Source organism: Caenorhabditis elegans, chromosome V, assembly GCF_000002985.6.
Source record: "Caenorhabditis elegans chromosome V".
NCBI classification, from domain to species: domain Eukaryota; kingdom Metazoa; phylum Nematoda; class Chromadorea; order Rhabditida; family Rhabditidae; genus Caenorhabditis; species Caenorhabditis elegans.
This window is the reverse complement of record NC_003283.11, coordinates 1,221,454-1,235,847: the sequence shown is the minus strand read 5'-3', so window position 1 is coordinate 1,235,847 and position 14,394 is coordinate 1,221,454. Positions and strand designations below refer to the sequence as shown.

General features: G+C 39.6%; 1 protein-coding gene and 1 non-coding gene across 4 annotated transcripts; both read left to right on the top strand.

The window, feature by feature from the left end:
* Positions 1–392: 392 nt before the first annotated feature.
* madd-2 (E3 ubiquitin-protein ligase TRIM9) lies at positions 393–11,951 on the top strand (the record flags this gene model as incomplete). Of its 3 annotated transcripts, NM_070994.8 has the most annotated exons (13): positions 403–645; positions 831–938; positions 1,651–2,086; positions 2,402–2,528; positions 2,577–2,636; positions 8,167–8,496; positions 8,734–8,890; positions 8,965–9,006; positions 9,741–9,886; positions 9,943–10,206; positions 10,563–10,764; positions 10,812–10,911; positions 11,709–11,946. In NM_070994.8, the coding sequence occupies 13 exons, from the start codon at positions 414–416 to the stop codon at positions 11,800–11,802; spliced, it is 2,298 nt and encodes a 765-aa protein (NP_503395.1). The 3 variants fall into 3 exon arrangements, with proteins under 3 accessions (NP_001122877.1, NP_503395.1, NP_001300061.1); NM_001129405.4 differs by lacking the exon at positions 8,965–9,006 and having other exon boundaries at positions 393–645; positions 11,709–11,951; NM_001313132.3 differs by lacking the exons at positions 403–645; positions 831–938; positions 1,651–2,086; ... (6 more) ...; positions 9,943–10,206; positions 10,563–10,764 and having other exon boundaries at positions 10,853–10,911; positions 11,709–11,802.
* C39F7.8 lies at positions 4,880–5,028 on the top strand. Its single transcript, NR_068598.1, has one exon. It is a non-coding gene; the product is annotated as an Unclassified non-coding RNA C39F7.8 (non-coding RNA).
* Positions 11,952–14,394: the final 2,443 nt, after the last annotated feature.

Genomic DNA, 14,394 nt, shown 5'->3' with positions numbered 1-14,394 from the left:
AAATGCCGCCCAGCTCTATTCCAGAGTGCAAAAATTAAGGGCTCAAAAATTGCCCTAAACCTAATTTTTGAGGGCTTTTAATTATTGGAGAGTATTTAATCGTAAGCCGTTAAGAAAAAAAAATATGTTTTTTTCTGCTGGAAAATTTGAAATTTTTTTAAGTGAAAATTTTCGAATTTTTCGAATTTTCATCCGGTGAGCTTCTTGAATTTTTTTTCTTGAATATATGTTTTCTCATAACGTTTCATGTCATATGTTTATGCGTTTATGTAGGCGACGGCTCTTTGCACACATTCACACACACATGCACTTCAAAATATAAAACAACTTTCTTTCTTGATCCGAGATTTTTCTTTTTTTTTGTTCAACTTCAACTTCCACCTGACAATACTCAAATTTCAGTCCCTTCAAAAATGGAGGAAGAGCTCAAATGCACAATATGCATTCGATTTTTCGAAGACCCCATCATTCTTACCTGCGGCCACAGTCTCTGCAGAATGTGCGCCCTGAAAGCCCACCAGCCGTCAACCTCGTCGGGAAGCTCGTCCACTTCATCGCCACGTCCCTCGACACCTGGAATTTTGTCACAAATTCTGAGCTCGGCGAGCTCACCGATCTCCCCACAAAGTGCTGGTAGTAGTAGTGGTGAGTATTGGTGGTTTTTTTGTTTTTTGTTGGTTAACTCGTTGACACCATATGTCATTGGGTTAATGGTATTGAGTAATCCAATTTCGGCACCGAGGTGCCGACAAAAGGGAAGAATTGAATGAAGAATGGAAACTAATTGAATACGAATGGAAAAAAAAACTAATAATTATTAATGTTTGCAGGAGCATCTGACACCATGTCACTTTGTGTTTCGGACAATGGGGACCATGAAAGTGATAAGCTATCAGTTGTGTCGGAGACCGATTCTGGAGTCGTCGGATGTGGTAGAAGTGAGTTGATTTTCTTGAGATTGGCTTACAACCTATATAAAAATTGTTGGGTGTAAATCTAACAAGGGAACCATCAGAAGGTGCCCATCGGACTTGCATATGAAACCTATGCCATTCGATAGCCCATGTCTTAAAACGGTTACTCGTGAATTTTGAGCTGCGAATGTCCAGAACCAAGCTCACTGCGAGCTCTCAAAGATTCTAAAATAGCACTATAACGAAGCACTGTAACGATGAAAAGAAGCAATTTTCCAAATTCACTTTGGTAGCCTATATCTCCGTGGATAAATTTTTTTCAGAAAAGTCATCAACTATAAAGTTGTTGATATTGTTGTAAAAAACAAGTTTGTAGTTAAAAGTTTCTACCAAAAAAATTTTTGTTTCAGATAAAAGCATTAAAATAGCAATAACTGCATAAAAATAACAACAACAGTTACCGCACTTCACGCGCTTCTATCTGAAACAACAATTTTTTTTGATAAAAACTTTCAACTACTCGAAAGGAGGAAGACAGTCCTGTCGGTAGGCAGGCACAAGTGGGCCTGTAGGCAGGCAAAACGTGTCTGCCTGATCATCTGGACTATAGTGCAAACTATTCAATTTTCCTATATTTTCTAAAAATCCTGTCAAAATTGAGAAAGATTCTCAAATTTATTCAGGTTCAAAATTCAGAGATCAGAATTTACTTTCTTCAACTTTGATAATTTTCCAGCCAGTCGACCGTCAAGCATCATCGGTCCACCTCTATCCCGCCTACACAACATCCTAACACCATCCACAAGCGGCGTGCAACTTGTCTGTAATTCGTGTCAAAAGCCGAGCTATTTCTGCGATGAGAACTCGATCGTCAGCGCGCCCACGAATCTCGCAATGCAAAACGTGATTCGAAGGTATCTGCTGGCCCATCCGGACAAGGCGTTCTTAACGCCGTCTTGTTCTGGAAGTTCTGGAAGTTCTGGAAGTTCTCAATCGTCCGATGAAGCATCGTCACAGTGTCAGCTATGCGAGGGGAGTGAAAATCGAATGGCAAATGTGTTTTGCGAGCAATGCGACATTTATTACTGCACACCTTGTCAAACTGCGTTGCATCCTGCCAGAGGACCACTTGCAAAACATAACTTATTACAAGCAAATGATGGAGAGAGAAAGTGAGTTGACATGCCTACCTTATCACGTGGCGTCAGGCTGTCCCATCATGGTTTGATCTACAAAAAATGCGGGAATTTTTGTACCCATAAAGATGTGACGTCAGCACGCTCTCAACCATGCAAAATCAGTTGAGAACTCTGCGTCTCTTCTCCCGCATTTTTTGTAGATCTACGGACATTCTGGCACCACGTGCCTTATGCCTGCCTACTCATAAAATATCTCAATTCACAAAATATAAACTGAGGTTCTCGTGGAAGGCAGGCTGGCGGCATACCTCACGCCTGTTAACAGGCACTTTTATGTCAATTTTCCAGGAAATCATCGGCCATCACTACAGCCACCACTGTTCGAGATTTGCTGCGCTGCGCAACACACCCTGGGGAGGGATTAACCATGTATTGTCTGGCATGTAAGGTGCCCGTGTGCTCCAGATGTCTCCAAGTGGGTTGTTGACGCGCAATTCGGGGGTAATAAACTGTGTTTTTTTAGGACCTTCGACACGCCAATCACGATGTGCAGAGTCTTCCGATCGCTTGCAAAGGGCACAAGGTGAGCCTATTTGTCAATCAAATGAGTGAGATGAGAGGGGGGAGGCTAGGTTCAACCGCAAATCTTCAGAAGAAAGTGTCCTTGCATCAAAAATCTGCCTTTTTCATCTAAATAGTTGTTCCTCCATTCCTCCATCCTTGCCTGGTTCTATCTAAATACCGTACATTATTTATAAATGGCCTGACTTGAACTGTGAGAGGAGGAACCACACAACGAACGGCTAATGACCTAGGGCTTTCGAAATCGACAAAGCGAATTAATCGCGAGGGGGGCCCCATGAGGCGTTCAATTGGAAACTTGCCGTCATCATCATCATCATCCATACAAAGTTTTGTAAACTAAACGACATGTTTATTCAGTGTTGTGTCGGAATTCGTGACCTTGGATGTTTCTAACTAACGGGACTGGGGATTGGAAAAGGGAAATATTAGATGAGAAACTCTGCAAAAAAAACCTACATAATCATGAAAATAGCACTGTAACGAAGAATTGATTACTTTGGTAGCTCATATCTCCGCGGAAAAATTTTTTTCAAAACAGTCATCAACTAAAAAGTTGTTGATCTTTTTGTAAAGAACAAGTTTGAAGTTAGAAGTTTTTTACCGAAATTTTTTTTGTTTGAGATAGAAGCGCGGCAACTGTTGTTGTTATTTTTATGATGTTCTTGCTATTCTAATGCTTTTATCTGAAACAAAAATTTTTTGGTTAAAAAAACTTTTGTTTACCAAATTGTTCTTTACATAAATATCAACAACTTTTAAGTTGATGACTTTTATGTGAAAAATGTATCCGTGGAGTTATAAGCTACCAAAGTAAATTTTGGAAATTGACCCTTCAGTGCTTCGTTACAGGCCTTTTTTCAAGGATCTTTGAGAGTTCGCCGTGAGCTTGGTTCTGTGAGTTTTGGCGCTAAAAGTTCACTAGTAACCGTTTTAAGATATGTGCTTTCGGATGGCATAGGTCTCATACGTTAGTCCGATAGGAACATTCTGACGGTTCCCTAGTTAGCCACTTCGCACCCACCAGACTTAAACTAGCTATTGTTAAATCTTTTATACTGGCGGAAAATGTTTGCCTGCCTACAATGCCTCTTTTTGATTTTTCAACAATCTTTTTCAACAAATTTTCGCGGGGTCTCAAAGAACTTCAAAGCCACCGATGTCCTCAAAGGTAGGTAGGCTGGCATGCAGGCAAAAGTAGTGCCTACTACGAGACTGCATTTTCAGGCTTTTACCCTAAGGGCCTGAAACTTTACGATTCTCCCGAAACAGTTAATCTCTCGCCTCCTACCCTCTCCTATACTTGAGCCATCCTCATCCTCCTCCTTTTTACTTTTTATAATTGTGTAAGAAATGTGAATGTGTGCATCTTTTTCCGGTTGTGTGTCCATCTAAGAAAAAGCAACAACAACAACACAAACAAAAGTAGTCGTAGTGCATGTCGTGGTGCTTTTTGCGGCCGTAGTGTGTCACACACAAGATTGATGGAAAAGCACTTAATGGCGTGAGCCATGAAACTTTTTCTCGCTGTATTTTATATATTTGTTGTTTTACTAATAGTGGAGAGAGGGAGAAAGGGTCTTATCAAGGCACCCACACTAATTACTAGTTTAATGACCGAGGCTATCATGTATGTACATTACCAAATATTTGAAAGTATATCATATAGTGGGGTAGCAAGCAGTCTCTGTGTAAAGAATCTCAAGATTTTATACATTGATATTTGATATTCGGTGGTCCTAGTCCACCAAGAGAACGCGATAATGATGAGGTGAAATTTGAGCGGATCCAGCCAGAGGACATGACCGAACACATTCGGAGGAAATTGTAGTGAGTGGATAATGGGATGATGATCAAGTGTTATGTAATCTGGAGATTCAAGAATTGAAGCTTCGGTTTTCAGGGACTAATTGTCGTTTGAAAAAAAAGTTCCTGAAATTTTACTCCAAGTTAATTTTTTTACCAAGGGCCATAACCTCTCTCTGACCCTGTAAACACACATTTGCTTAATGTGCAATAAAGTTGCATTGTTCGCAACGAACGGAACCGGTCACCTTTCAAAAGAACCGCCGAGTCCTCTGTCACACACGCACAGAGTCGAGACTTTACGATGTGTAACTTGTAGTACAATTTGTCGAGCTATCACCTGAGTGTGTGTGTGTGTGTCTCCTTTGACAGTGGTCTGAGAAAAAGCGGTCAGCTTTGAAGGGAGAGAACATGTGTCATTCATTGTTAACCAGTTAAATACTTTTTGTGCAGAGATTATAATGGAAATCTAGAGGGACATGACTACCCTAATTTGGTTGTGCATTTCATCTTTAGTTGCTTACGGATTAGGCTTCGGCTTAGGCTTGGGCTTAGGCTTTGGCTTAGGCTTAGGCTTAGGCTTAGGCCTAGGCTTAGGTTTAGGCTTAGACTTAGGCTTATACTTAAGCTTAGGATTGGGCTTAGGCGTAGGCTTAGGCTTAGGCTTACGCTTGGGCTTAGGTTTAGTTTTAGGCTTAGGCGTAGGCTTAGGCTTACGCTTGTGCTTAGGTTTAGATTTAGTCTTAGGCTTAAGCTTAGGCTTACGCTTGGGCTTAGGCTTAAGCTTAGGCTTAGGCTTTAGATTTCGAACAATATTTTGAATCAAAGAATTTTTAAGGAATTATTTTTTGTAAAGTCCTGCAGTTCCAGTTGATCTTCTGATATTTTCCGATCTGAACCAAAATTACAAGAATAAAACGACAACTAAGATCCCGCTGTACCTCACAGTTCCAATTCCCCATTCCCCATAAATCATATCTCGAGTGCAATTACCCAGAACCACCACCACCACCACCCGCTTCTCTGCCCGGAAAAGCTAATTTATGAGAGCCGAGTTTTGTGAATGGTGAGCCACGACCTCACCGCAGATTTATGATTGAGGGAAAAATGAGAAGAATTGAAAGGTGGAACTGAATTCAAATGTGTAATGGGGTTAGGGATGAAAAATGAGGGAAAACAGAGAGGGAATTTGGAACTACACAGGTTTCCTCAGACATTTTCCAACTTTCTGGGGATCTGGGTTCTGATTCAAAAAAAACTGATTTCGGGTCACATGACAAAAGTCAAAAATATAAGTTATTCAAAAAAAACCGCAAGCCTAAGCCTAGGTCTAAACCTATGTCTAAGCTTATGCCCAAGCCCAAGCCCAAGCCCAAGCCCAAGCCTAAGACTAAGCCTAAGCCTAGGCCTAATCCTAAGCCTAAGTCTAAGCCTAAGCCTACGCCTAAGCCCGAGGTTTTTAGTGCGATTTTCAAGGTTGCGAAATTGCCTGGAGCTTATTTTTGACAATATAAAACAGTTTGGAATCTTTCTGAAAATTTTTCATTCTGAAATTTTTGGTCAACTAGTTGTTTCAAGGACACATTTCAAAACTGTTTTCCAAAAAAAAAAGAATTTTACAAATTTTGTTCCTGAAATCAATTTTAACCGTTTTCTAGTGAACTTCTTGACCAACAACAATTTTTCTCGAAAAATATTGGAACTGCTTGTAGAACAATTTCTTCTCTGTATTTGCCAATATCTAACCCCTTTGTTATCCATCTACCAACAAATTGGCAAATGTCATTGATACCCCCTTTACTATCCTAATATGTTATGTATGCATCTCTCTCCGATTACTTTCTCAGAGTGTTTTGGCGAGAAGGGGAACCACATACTCGCAGTGTAAAGCCCCGAACATTTGTCATTTGTTTTCAAACAGGTCATGTGTTGGAGCTAAGAGCCACGGGAAGCAAAAAACCACCGATTCAAGGAACCTCGGAGGGTAAGGTTGTAAATAAACACGTAGTACAGCAAAGAGATACACACAGCTGTCAATTACATGAACATGGGAGCATCGGGAGCAGGCCTGGGGCTGCTGGTCAAAGTTTTTTTGGAAGACGAGGAATGAGGGATTGACTGTGGTCCTGGCAACTGTAATCTCTGTGACCGTTTGCTAACCCCCTCCCCCCCCCCCCCCACCATCCAATTTGTCTTCTTCGATTTCGGCACCCTTTTCTAGTCGTCTCTATTGTTTGCTCAACGAGCCCCCCCCCCCCCTCTGTTACATAATACGGTATTATAACGCCTTCTGGTCCGTTGAGTGTCATCTCTAATCTTGCGTCGTTGTCGTCAGATCTGACATTATTGAATTGCGCAACATCTAATTCATTTCCTCCACCCACGAACAGCTGACAAATTTATAATTTTCCAATTTATCATTGGTATATCTGATGACACCTCTGCTCCCTTACGGAAGTCGCATGGAAACGCAAAAATTGGTTGGGAGGGGGAAAAGCTAATCGCTCAAAATCTCCCCCGCTTGACAATTTGATGGATGAGCTCAGGAGGTAGATCTGGAGAGGGGGGGGGGGGGATTGGCAACAATATTTTTGAACAATATTTTAAATGGGTCTCGCGTGCTGGACGAAATTTGCAAAACTTATGTTAGACTAATTCTACACGTGGAGTCAGGTTGTCCACGAGGGTTTTATCTAAAAAAAAATGCGGGAATTTTTTTACCCAGAAAGATGTGACGTCAGCACGCTCTTAACCATGCGAAATCGGTTGAGAATTCTGCGTCTAAATTCCCGCAATTCTCGTAGATCTACGTAATCATCGATGTTCCACGGGAAATTACCAATATACACTACTTACGTAGATCAAACCGAAATTGGACTTTCTGACTCCACGTGAGTTTACCTCCCTGCAAAATTGTGACGTCACACGAGTTTTACGGTGAGACTTCAACTGCAATTTCTGAAGGTCGAGCCAAAATAAAATCACACCGAAAACAATGTCCCTAGTCAAAAATCTAACAAAAAAGGGATGAGGGAACAAGAAATGACATCAATCACTGTCCCGAGACAATCCAGGAGACATTGGGACCGAGTGTGTGTTGCGCAAAACGTGCGCCATTATTCGTGTAGAGGGAAGGGCCTATAATTTATGCACGACACATAGATTGTGTGGTGGGGGAATAGCATTCGACAATGAATTAGGTGTTTTTGAGAAGGGGCTATAGGCAGGCAGGCAGGCCTGCTCGCCTATATGTCGCAACTTGATAATTGATGTTACTATGCTCAAATATGTTATACAGAGTTTTCTTTTGTGATGCGCAAAATCGCGATCCAGGTTAGGTGTCGGATGGTTTGTTACATCACTGCCCGGAAGTACTGGACATCCGAGATTTCACTATTCCCCAATTTCGACACCCCTCATGCAATCCGCAATTCAATTTGCCCCCTCCCTCTCTGGAGGCGCGAACTTCTCTTCCTGTTGCTTCATTTCTTGGCCTAAATTAGGCTAATTTCGTGTCTCTTTCTGTGTATATCTTTGTGTAAAAGAAACTTTTTGTAGCGGGAACAGGGTTGATGACGAAACTTATTCATGAATTCTAAATTTTAAATTCTCTGGTTGAGTGATTAAATGGTGGTGGCAGATGTAATGTGGTAATGGGGATGAACTGTGAAAAAAGAAAAATGAGATTTCGTGAATTTCTTAATTAATGAGCAAAGCGTTTTTAGACAGAACTCTCTACAACGCTCCAGCAACTATCGGAAAAGGCGAAAACCGCAACAGAAGAAATCGGAAGGCTTAAAGGACTCCATGACGTCGTCAAGAACAACTGCAATGATTTCAAGTCTTCTCTGTGTATACAAATCGACCAGCTCATTGAGCAACTTCAAATGAGAAAGGAGAAGCTCATGCAGCATGTCGATGAGCAGGCCGATAATAAGCGACGAATATTGAAGTCACAGATTGTCAAATGCACTGGGAAATTGACAAAGACTTCTGCTCTTATTCAGTTTTGTATCGAGGCGCTGAAGGAGCCAGATCCGACGGTGTATATGCAGGTATGTCCTGGGAAACATTGCAAACTCTGATTCTGTGAAAGGTTTAGGCTTGGGCTTAGGCATAGGCTTAGGCTTAGGCTTAGGCTTAGGCTTAGGCTTAGGCTTAGGCTTAAGCTTAGGCTTCCAGTAAGAAACTTCAAAATTAAGAAAAAAGAAATCCCAGAAAAGAATTCAGAAAAACATAACAATAAAAGTTGTCCGACTCAAATTTTCACAACTGATAATTTTAATTTCCAGATTTCCAACGCCCTTCTCCACCGCTCAACAAGTTTAGAATTTCTATGGCACAAGGAGATGCGTACGAAGCCTGAAACCGACTCGGAATTTGTTCTCAACCTTGACACCAAACATTTGCAGTATACAATTCAGACGCTCGACTTTGCACAACTGAAAGGTAAAATTTACTATTTTGGAACTAACTTGTGTTAGACAGCAGCCACGTAACTTTCATAACCATAAACATTTTAGCAGGCCCTAGAGGCACAAGATTCAAGGGCGATGCATCGAGAGGTAGAGATACTAATTGATATTATCAGTGATTTGTGATAGTCTTTTTTTGTGAAACCACCTGCACCATGCACCTAAAATACGCACCAAGAAACCCTTTAGTTGAAAATATTGTACATGTGATCAGTTTTTATTTGTTTTGTTAATGACTTGTCACGGCGCAGAAAAAGTTTGCACATTTTAAGCCATGCCAGTTACAAAAATGTTGCCTAAAAGTTGAAATTTTGTGGATTTTCTTGAATTGTTGCCAAAAAATGAACCCATTTTGTGACTTCATCCCAAATTCGCGAGAAATTCAAAATTTCTGATAAGGTTGTTTAGCGGGAATTCAAAATTTTCTTTTTTTTTAACATTCTGGAATGTTCTAGAACCTTCTGGAAGGTTTGAGAAAATTCTGGAATGTTCTAGAACCTTCTAGAAAATTCGAGCAAATTTTGGAATGTTCTAGAACCTTCTGGAAAATTTGGGAAAATTTTAGAACGTCGTCGGCCGCGCCGGAAGCGCGGCAAGCGTCTGATCAAGTATTAATAGTAAGAAAAAAAAAATTAAAATTCTCAATTTTGTAAAATCCTGAAAATTTTCAACAATATGATTTGGTAAAAAAAAGGCCCACATAACAATATTTTTCGAGCCAACAGTAAAACAAGTACCGAAATTTCAAGTCACACGATTTTCGTTACATATATGTATATTATAGTTAAACGATATCATTAAAAAAACTAATTTCGTGCTTTCAGTCCCATCTGCTCCAATAATTGAGACATCCGAGTGCTCTGCGGAGAACAACTCGGTTACTGTAGTCTGGAGGCCTCGAAATGACGGAAGCGCAGTTGATGGATTCGCATTGGAAATTGATACGGGAAGGGATGACGGGAACTTTAAGGTAAGTGTCTGAAACTTTGAGCAAAATTTGAGCAAAACTCTACATATTGATTCTAGGAAGTCTACTCGGGACCCGACACGATTTGTACGATCGACGGGCTTCACTTCAACACAGTCTACGCGGCTCGCGTCAAATCTTACAATTCGGCTGGAGAAAGCGAATACAGTGAATCGATCTGCCTGCAAACGGCTCACGTCGCTTGGTTCCAGCTCACAAAGTCTCCGTCTCAACGGGACATGATTTTGTCGAATGAGTGCGCGACTTTGAGCGGAAGCTCTTTGGAGTATAGGACGATTCTGGGCTCAATTGCTTTTTCAAAGGTAGGGTTTTTTGTAAATTAAAACATTTGTTTTTAAGCATATTGGTTCAACGTGCCTGCCTGCCTACCTAAATTAGTGTTAGGCTTTGGCTGAGGCTTAGGCTTAGGCTTGGCGTCAGTGGCGAGCGTGAGCTCGCTACTGACGCTATTTAGGCTTAGGATTTTCCGGTTGTTTTTAATTTTTGAGGGGGTTCCTGTTGGCCGATCAACGCGAATTTTTACAGAGAGTCGTTTAGGCTTAGGCGTAGGCTTAGTCTTAGGCTTAAGTCCGAGCTTGTAGGCACAAGGCAAGCGTAGGTCGCCTAAAATTCTGCTACATTTAACACTACCCACAACAGTATAATACAAAAATTCCAGGGAGTTCACTACTGGGAAGTCACCATCGACCGTCATGACGGAAACTCGGACATCGTTATCGGTGTGGCTCAACCAGCGGTGAATCGAAATGTGATGCTTGGAAAAGATCTTCACGGATGGTCCATGTATGTGGATGGAGAGAGGTCATGGTACCTTCACAATGAGACACATCATAATAGAGTGTTGGGAGGTGTTACGAGAGGTGGGGAATTGGTTTCATTGTTTTATTTTTCATATATATTTTTGCAGGGACTGTTATTGGAGTTAGGTTGGATTGTGACCGCGGCACCATGGAGTACACCGTTAACGACAGAAAACGAATTTATCAAGACGATTCGATGGCTTTCACGTATGTTTTTTTTTTAATTCGAAATTTTCGAACATTTTTTGATTAAAATATTGTGATTTAATTCAAATGAATATCCCAAATATAAAAGGGAAATACTCTATAAAAAGTGAATTAAAATGAAGGCTTTGGCTTAGGCTTAGGCTTAGATTTAAGCTTAGGCTTTGGCCTAAGCTTCGGCGTTTGGTTCGGTTTAGGCTCAGACTTAGACTTGGGCCTAGGCATAGACTCAGACTTAGACTTAGACAGGCTTAGGATTAGGCATAGGTTTAGGTTTAGGCTTAGGGTTAGGCTTATGCTTAGGCTTAAGCTTAGCCTTATGGTTCGTTTTAGGCTCAGACTTAAGCTTAAGCCTACTGGCTTAGACTTAGGCTTTGACTTTGACAGGCTTAGGTTTAGGATTAGGCTTAGGCTTATGTTTAGGCTTTGACATGCTAAGGCTTAGGCTTAGGCTTACGCTGGGGGAAGGAAGAGAGAAAAACAAATTCTAGAAAATTCAAGAATTCAGAAAGAAAGAAAAAAAAACAACAAAAATGGCACACTCCGAAATAAAAAAAACAGAAAAACACAAAAGCATGTGCCCAGAAATATGGTAAAAACGAAGAAAACCGACGAAAAATGAGGCATTCCAAAGTAAAAAAATGGCTAAAAAAGCAACTTATTCATTTTTGTTGGAGAGTTGAACTTAGATAGCTTGAATTCTTGAAAAAGGCGGGTGAGACCCAAAACCGTTGCGCCTCAGCAGCTGATATACAAGAACAACGTAGAACCTGAGCTTCATCTTATATTGAAATTTCCAGAAACATGCCACGTGGCCTCTACTACCCCGCGTTCTCCGTCAATGCCAACTCATCTATTACAGTACACACGGGCCTCTCGAGTCCGTCTTCCTAATTGGATCCTAAAAAACTTTTGACCAGAATCTTTCATCCCCAAAAAACATTGAAATTTATAACCGGTATTCATGTTCAACATGTTATGGACTATTTGTAAATTGTTCAATTAAGCTCGGCAACTTTTTAATAAAAAGTTTATATATATAACTCGAACCTAATTCCAAAAAAATCCAAAAATCAAAAAGCGGAAGTTTTGCATATTTCCACACCATTGAATCTTTTATTTTCCTCACGCGTGGTGATTCGATTTGCAGATCATTGAATAATGAATATTGAATAATGAATAATGCACTTAGCCTAGCCTCACTAGCTATCCAATAGTCAATGCCATTATATCATCATTACACCTCAAGTATACTCCACACAATAATGTCATGGGATTATTGTCTGTGTGGTGGTCTTTTTGATTCTGAATTTTATCATGTTTTGTTTGTGTCGGCAAGTTTCCAGCCAGAATTGCCTTCCAAATTCAACAAAAGTTTTGCTGAAAAATTCCAAGAATACGAAAAATTTGTGTAGTTGCAATACAAAATGTGGTCTTTGTGAACAACTTTGTACATTTAAATTTATACTGAAACACTGATTAGGCTAATAAGAATTTTTCAATTTGAAGGTGGAGTAGCGCCAGTGGGGATTTTGTCTAAATGCACTTATCTAAACTTATCCAAAACAACCGAATATCATAATGAAACACTCCAAAAAATTTTTTAGATTTTTCATAATTTTCGGTCAAAGTTTTGGCAAATTGCCAAAATTCTGAAAAATGTGAGCTTTTGCAGAAATTTTATGAAATGTCGCATGTTTCGACCCTTACAATGTTTTAACACAAATGTTTAAACAAAATTAAAACATAAAAAATGTCGAAACAAATTTTTTTTTTGGTCGACTTCCAAAATTATGAGTGGCAAAAACTGAGTAATTACCACATTTTGACAGTAAATAAAAAAATTTTCAAAATTTTTTTTGAAAAGTTTTATTATGATATTCTGTCATTTTGGGACCAAAGGAGTGGTTTTTAGCAATTTCTCCACTGGCGCTACTTCACCTTTAACAGATTTTTTGAAATATGTTAACATGACATATTAGGGCTAGTTGAGACAATTCAAAACAAAACGCCCAGAAATTTATGAATTTGAATATTTTATTTGAGTATTCTAGTACCTACTAACAATTTCAACAACCTCTAACCCCTTGTAAAAACCAGTTCTTCTTTGCCAAATACTTGACTGTAACAAAGAGCAAACAAATGTGTTCACTACATAAAAAATATGTATTCATGTAGACAAACTAACCACACTCTCTTGAGCTCATGCTCGAAAAATTGTATTCTCTCTGGTGTGTGAATCATTTTTGATATGGTTTTTTGTTGCTGTTTATTTTTCAAATATTTAATGGTGCAGTTGTTTTTGGCAAGAATTTTTAAATTATTCAAAACTTCCAGTTTTCCAATAAATTCCATTTTTGGAGCTGAAATATCCTTTTAGTTCCGAAGTATTTTTTAAAAATCAATTTCAATTTGAAACAGTCCGCAAAATTTATTATGCAAGTCTCAAAACGTTATGGCTGCTTTTCTCAAAATTAGTGTTAGGCTTAGGCTTAGACCTAGGCCTAGGCTTAGGCTTAGGCTTAGCCTTAGGCATAGGTTAATGATTAGGCTTAGGCTTTGTCAAAACACATGAAAAATTGCCGAAAAAAGCAATAGGTCCAAAAATTTGTGCCAAAACATTTTGCGGGGTTGGAGAGTTGAACTATATTTTCTATTTGTTGTTTAAAGTCGAAATTAATTCCAATTCTCAAACCCTTTGATTCAAATCAATTTTTAAGTAGTGACTATTTGCGCAGTGGTATCCCCTCCGCCGCCGCAGCAGTAGGAAAACAGAAAGAACTAGTTATTAGAATATAAATAAAATAAAAAGTAAATACAGATTGTGAGGGGAGTGAGAAACGCGAGAAAAAGAAAAATCGGAGGTGATGGCAATGAGAATTTGGCTTTTCAAAAGTTTTATTTTTTGATTTTGATCTACCGTATTTTCTCTATTATCAGGCCTTCCTTTAAGTTTTCGAACTTTTTTAAATTTTGGCCACGCTCATAATTTTTATCAGAAAAATTTAGCACGGGATTCTTGCCTTTCTCATTAAGTGTTTCGCGCTCCATTGACATTCGCCTGCCGGACAACGCGTAGGAAAGCCGTGTACTCCACACGGACAAATAAATTTAGTTTTACAACTAAAATCGAGCCGCGGCGCGGCACGCAACGCGCCGTAAATCTAACCCAAATATGGCCGAGCCAAAATGGTTTAGTTCGGCGCAAACTCTTCCATTTCAATTCATGAGGGAAGCCAGGAATCCGTGCTAACTTAAGTTCCGTGCGAATTTTGACTCTTTTAAGGAATTGGCCGAGTTTTAGTTTCCGCGGCCACGAGATCATATATAATTCTAACTATAACTTAAATTCATTTATTTGTCATCGATGCGATGTTTTTCGCAAAAAATTTCATATTTCATTGCAGTGTCTTCTTCCTTTTGTGAGTCAGAAAGCAAACAAACTGACTGCCCACAAATGGTGAGGGGAGGGAATAATAAAATATT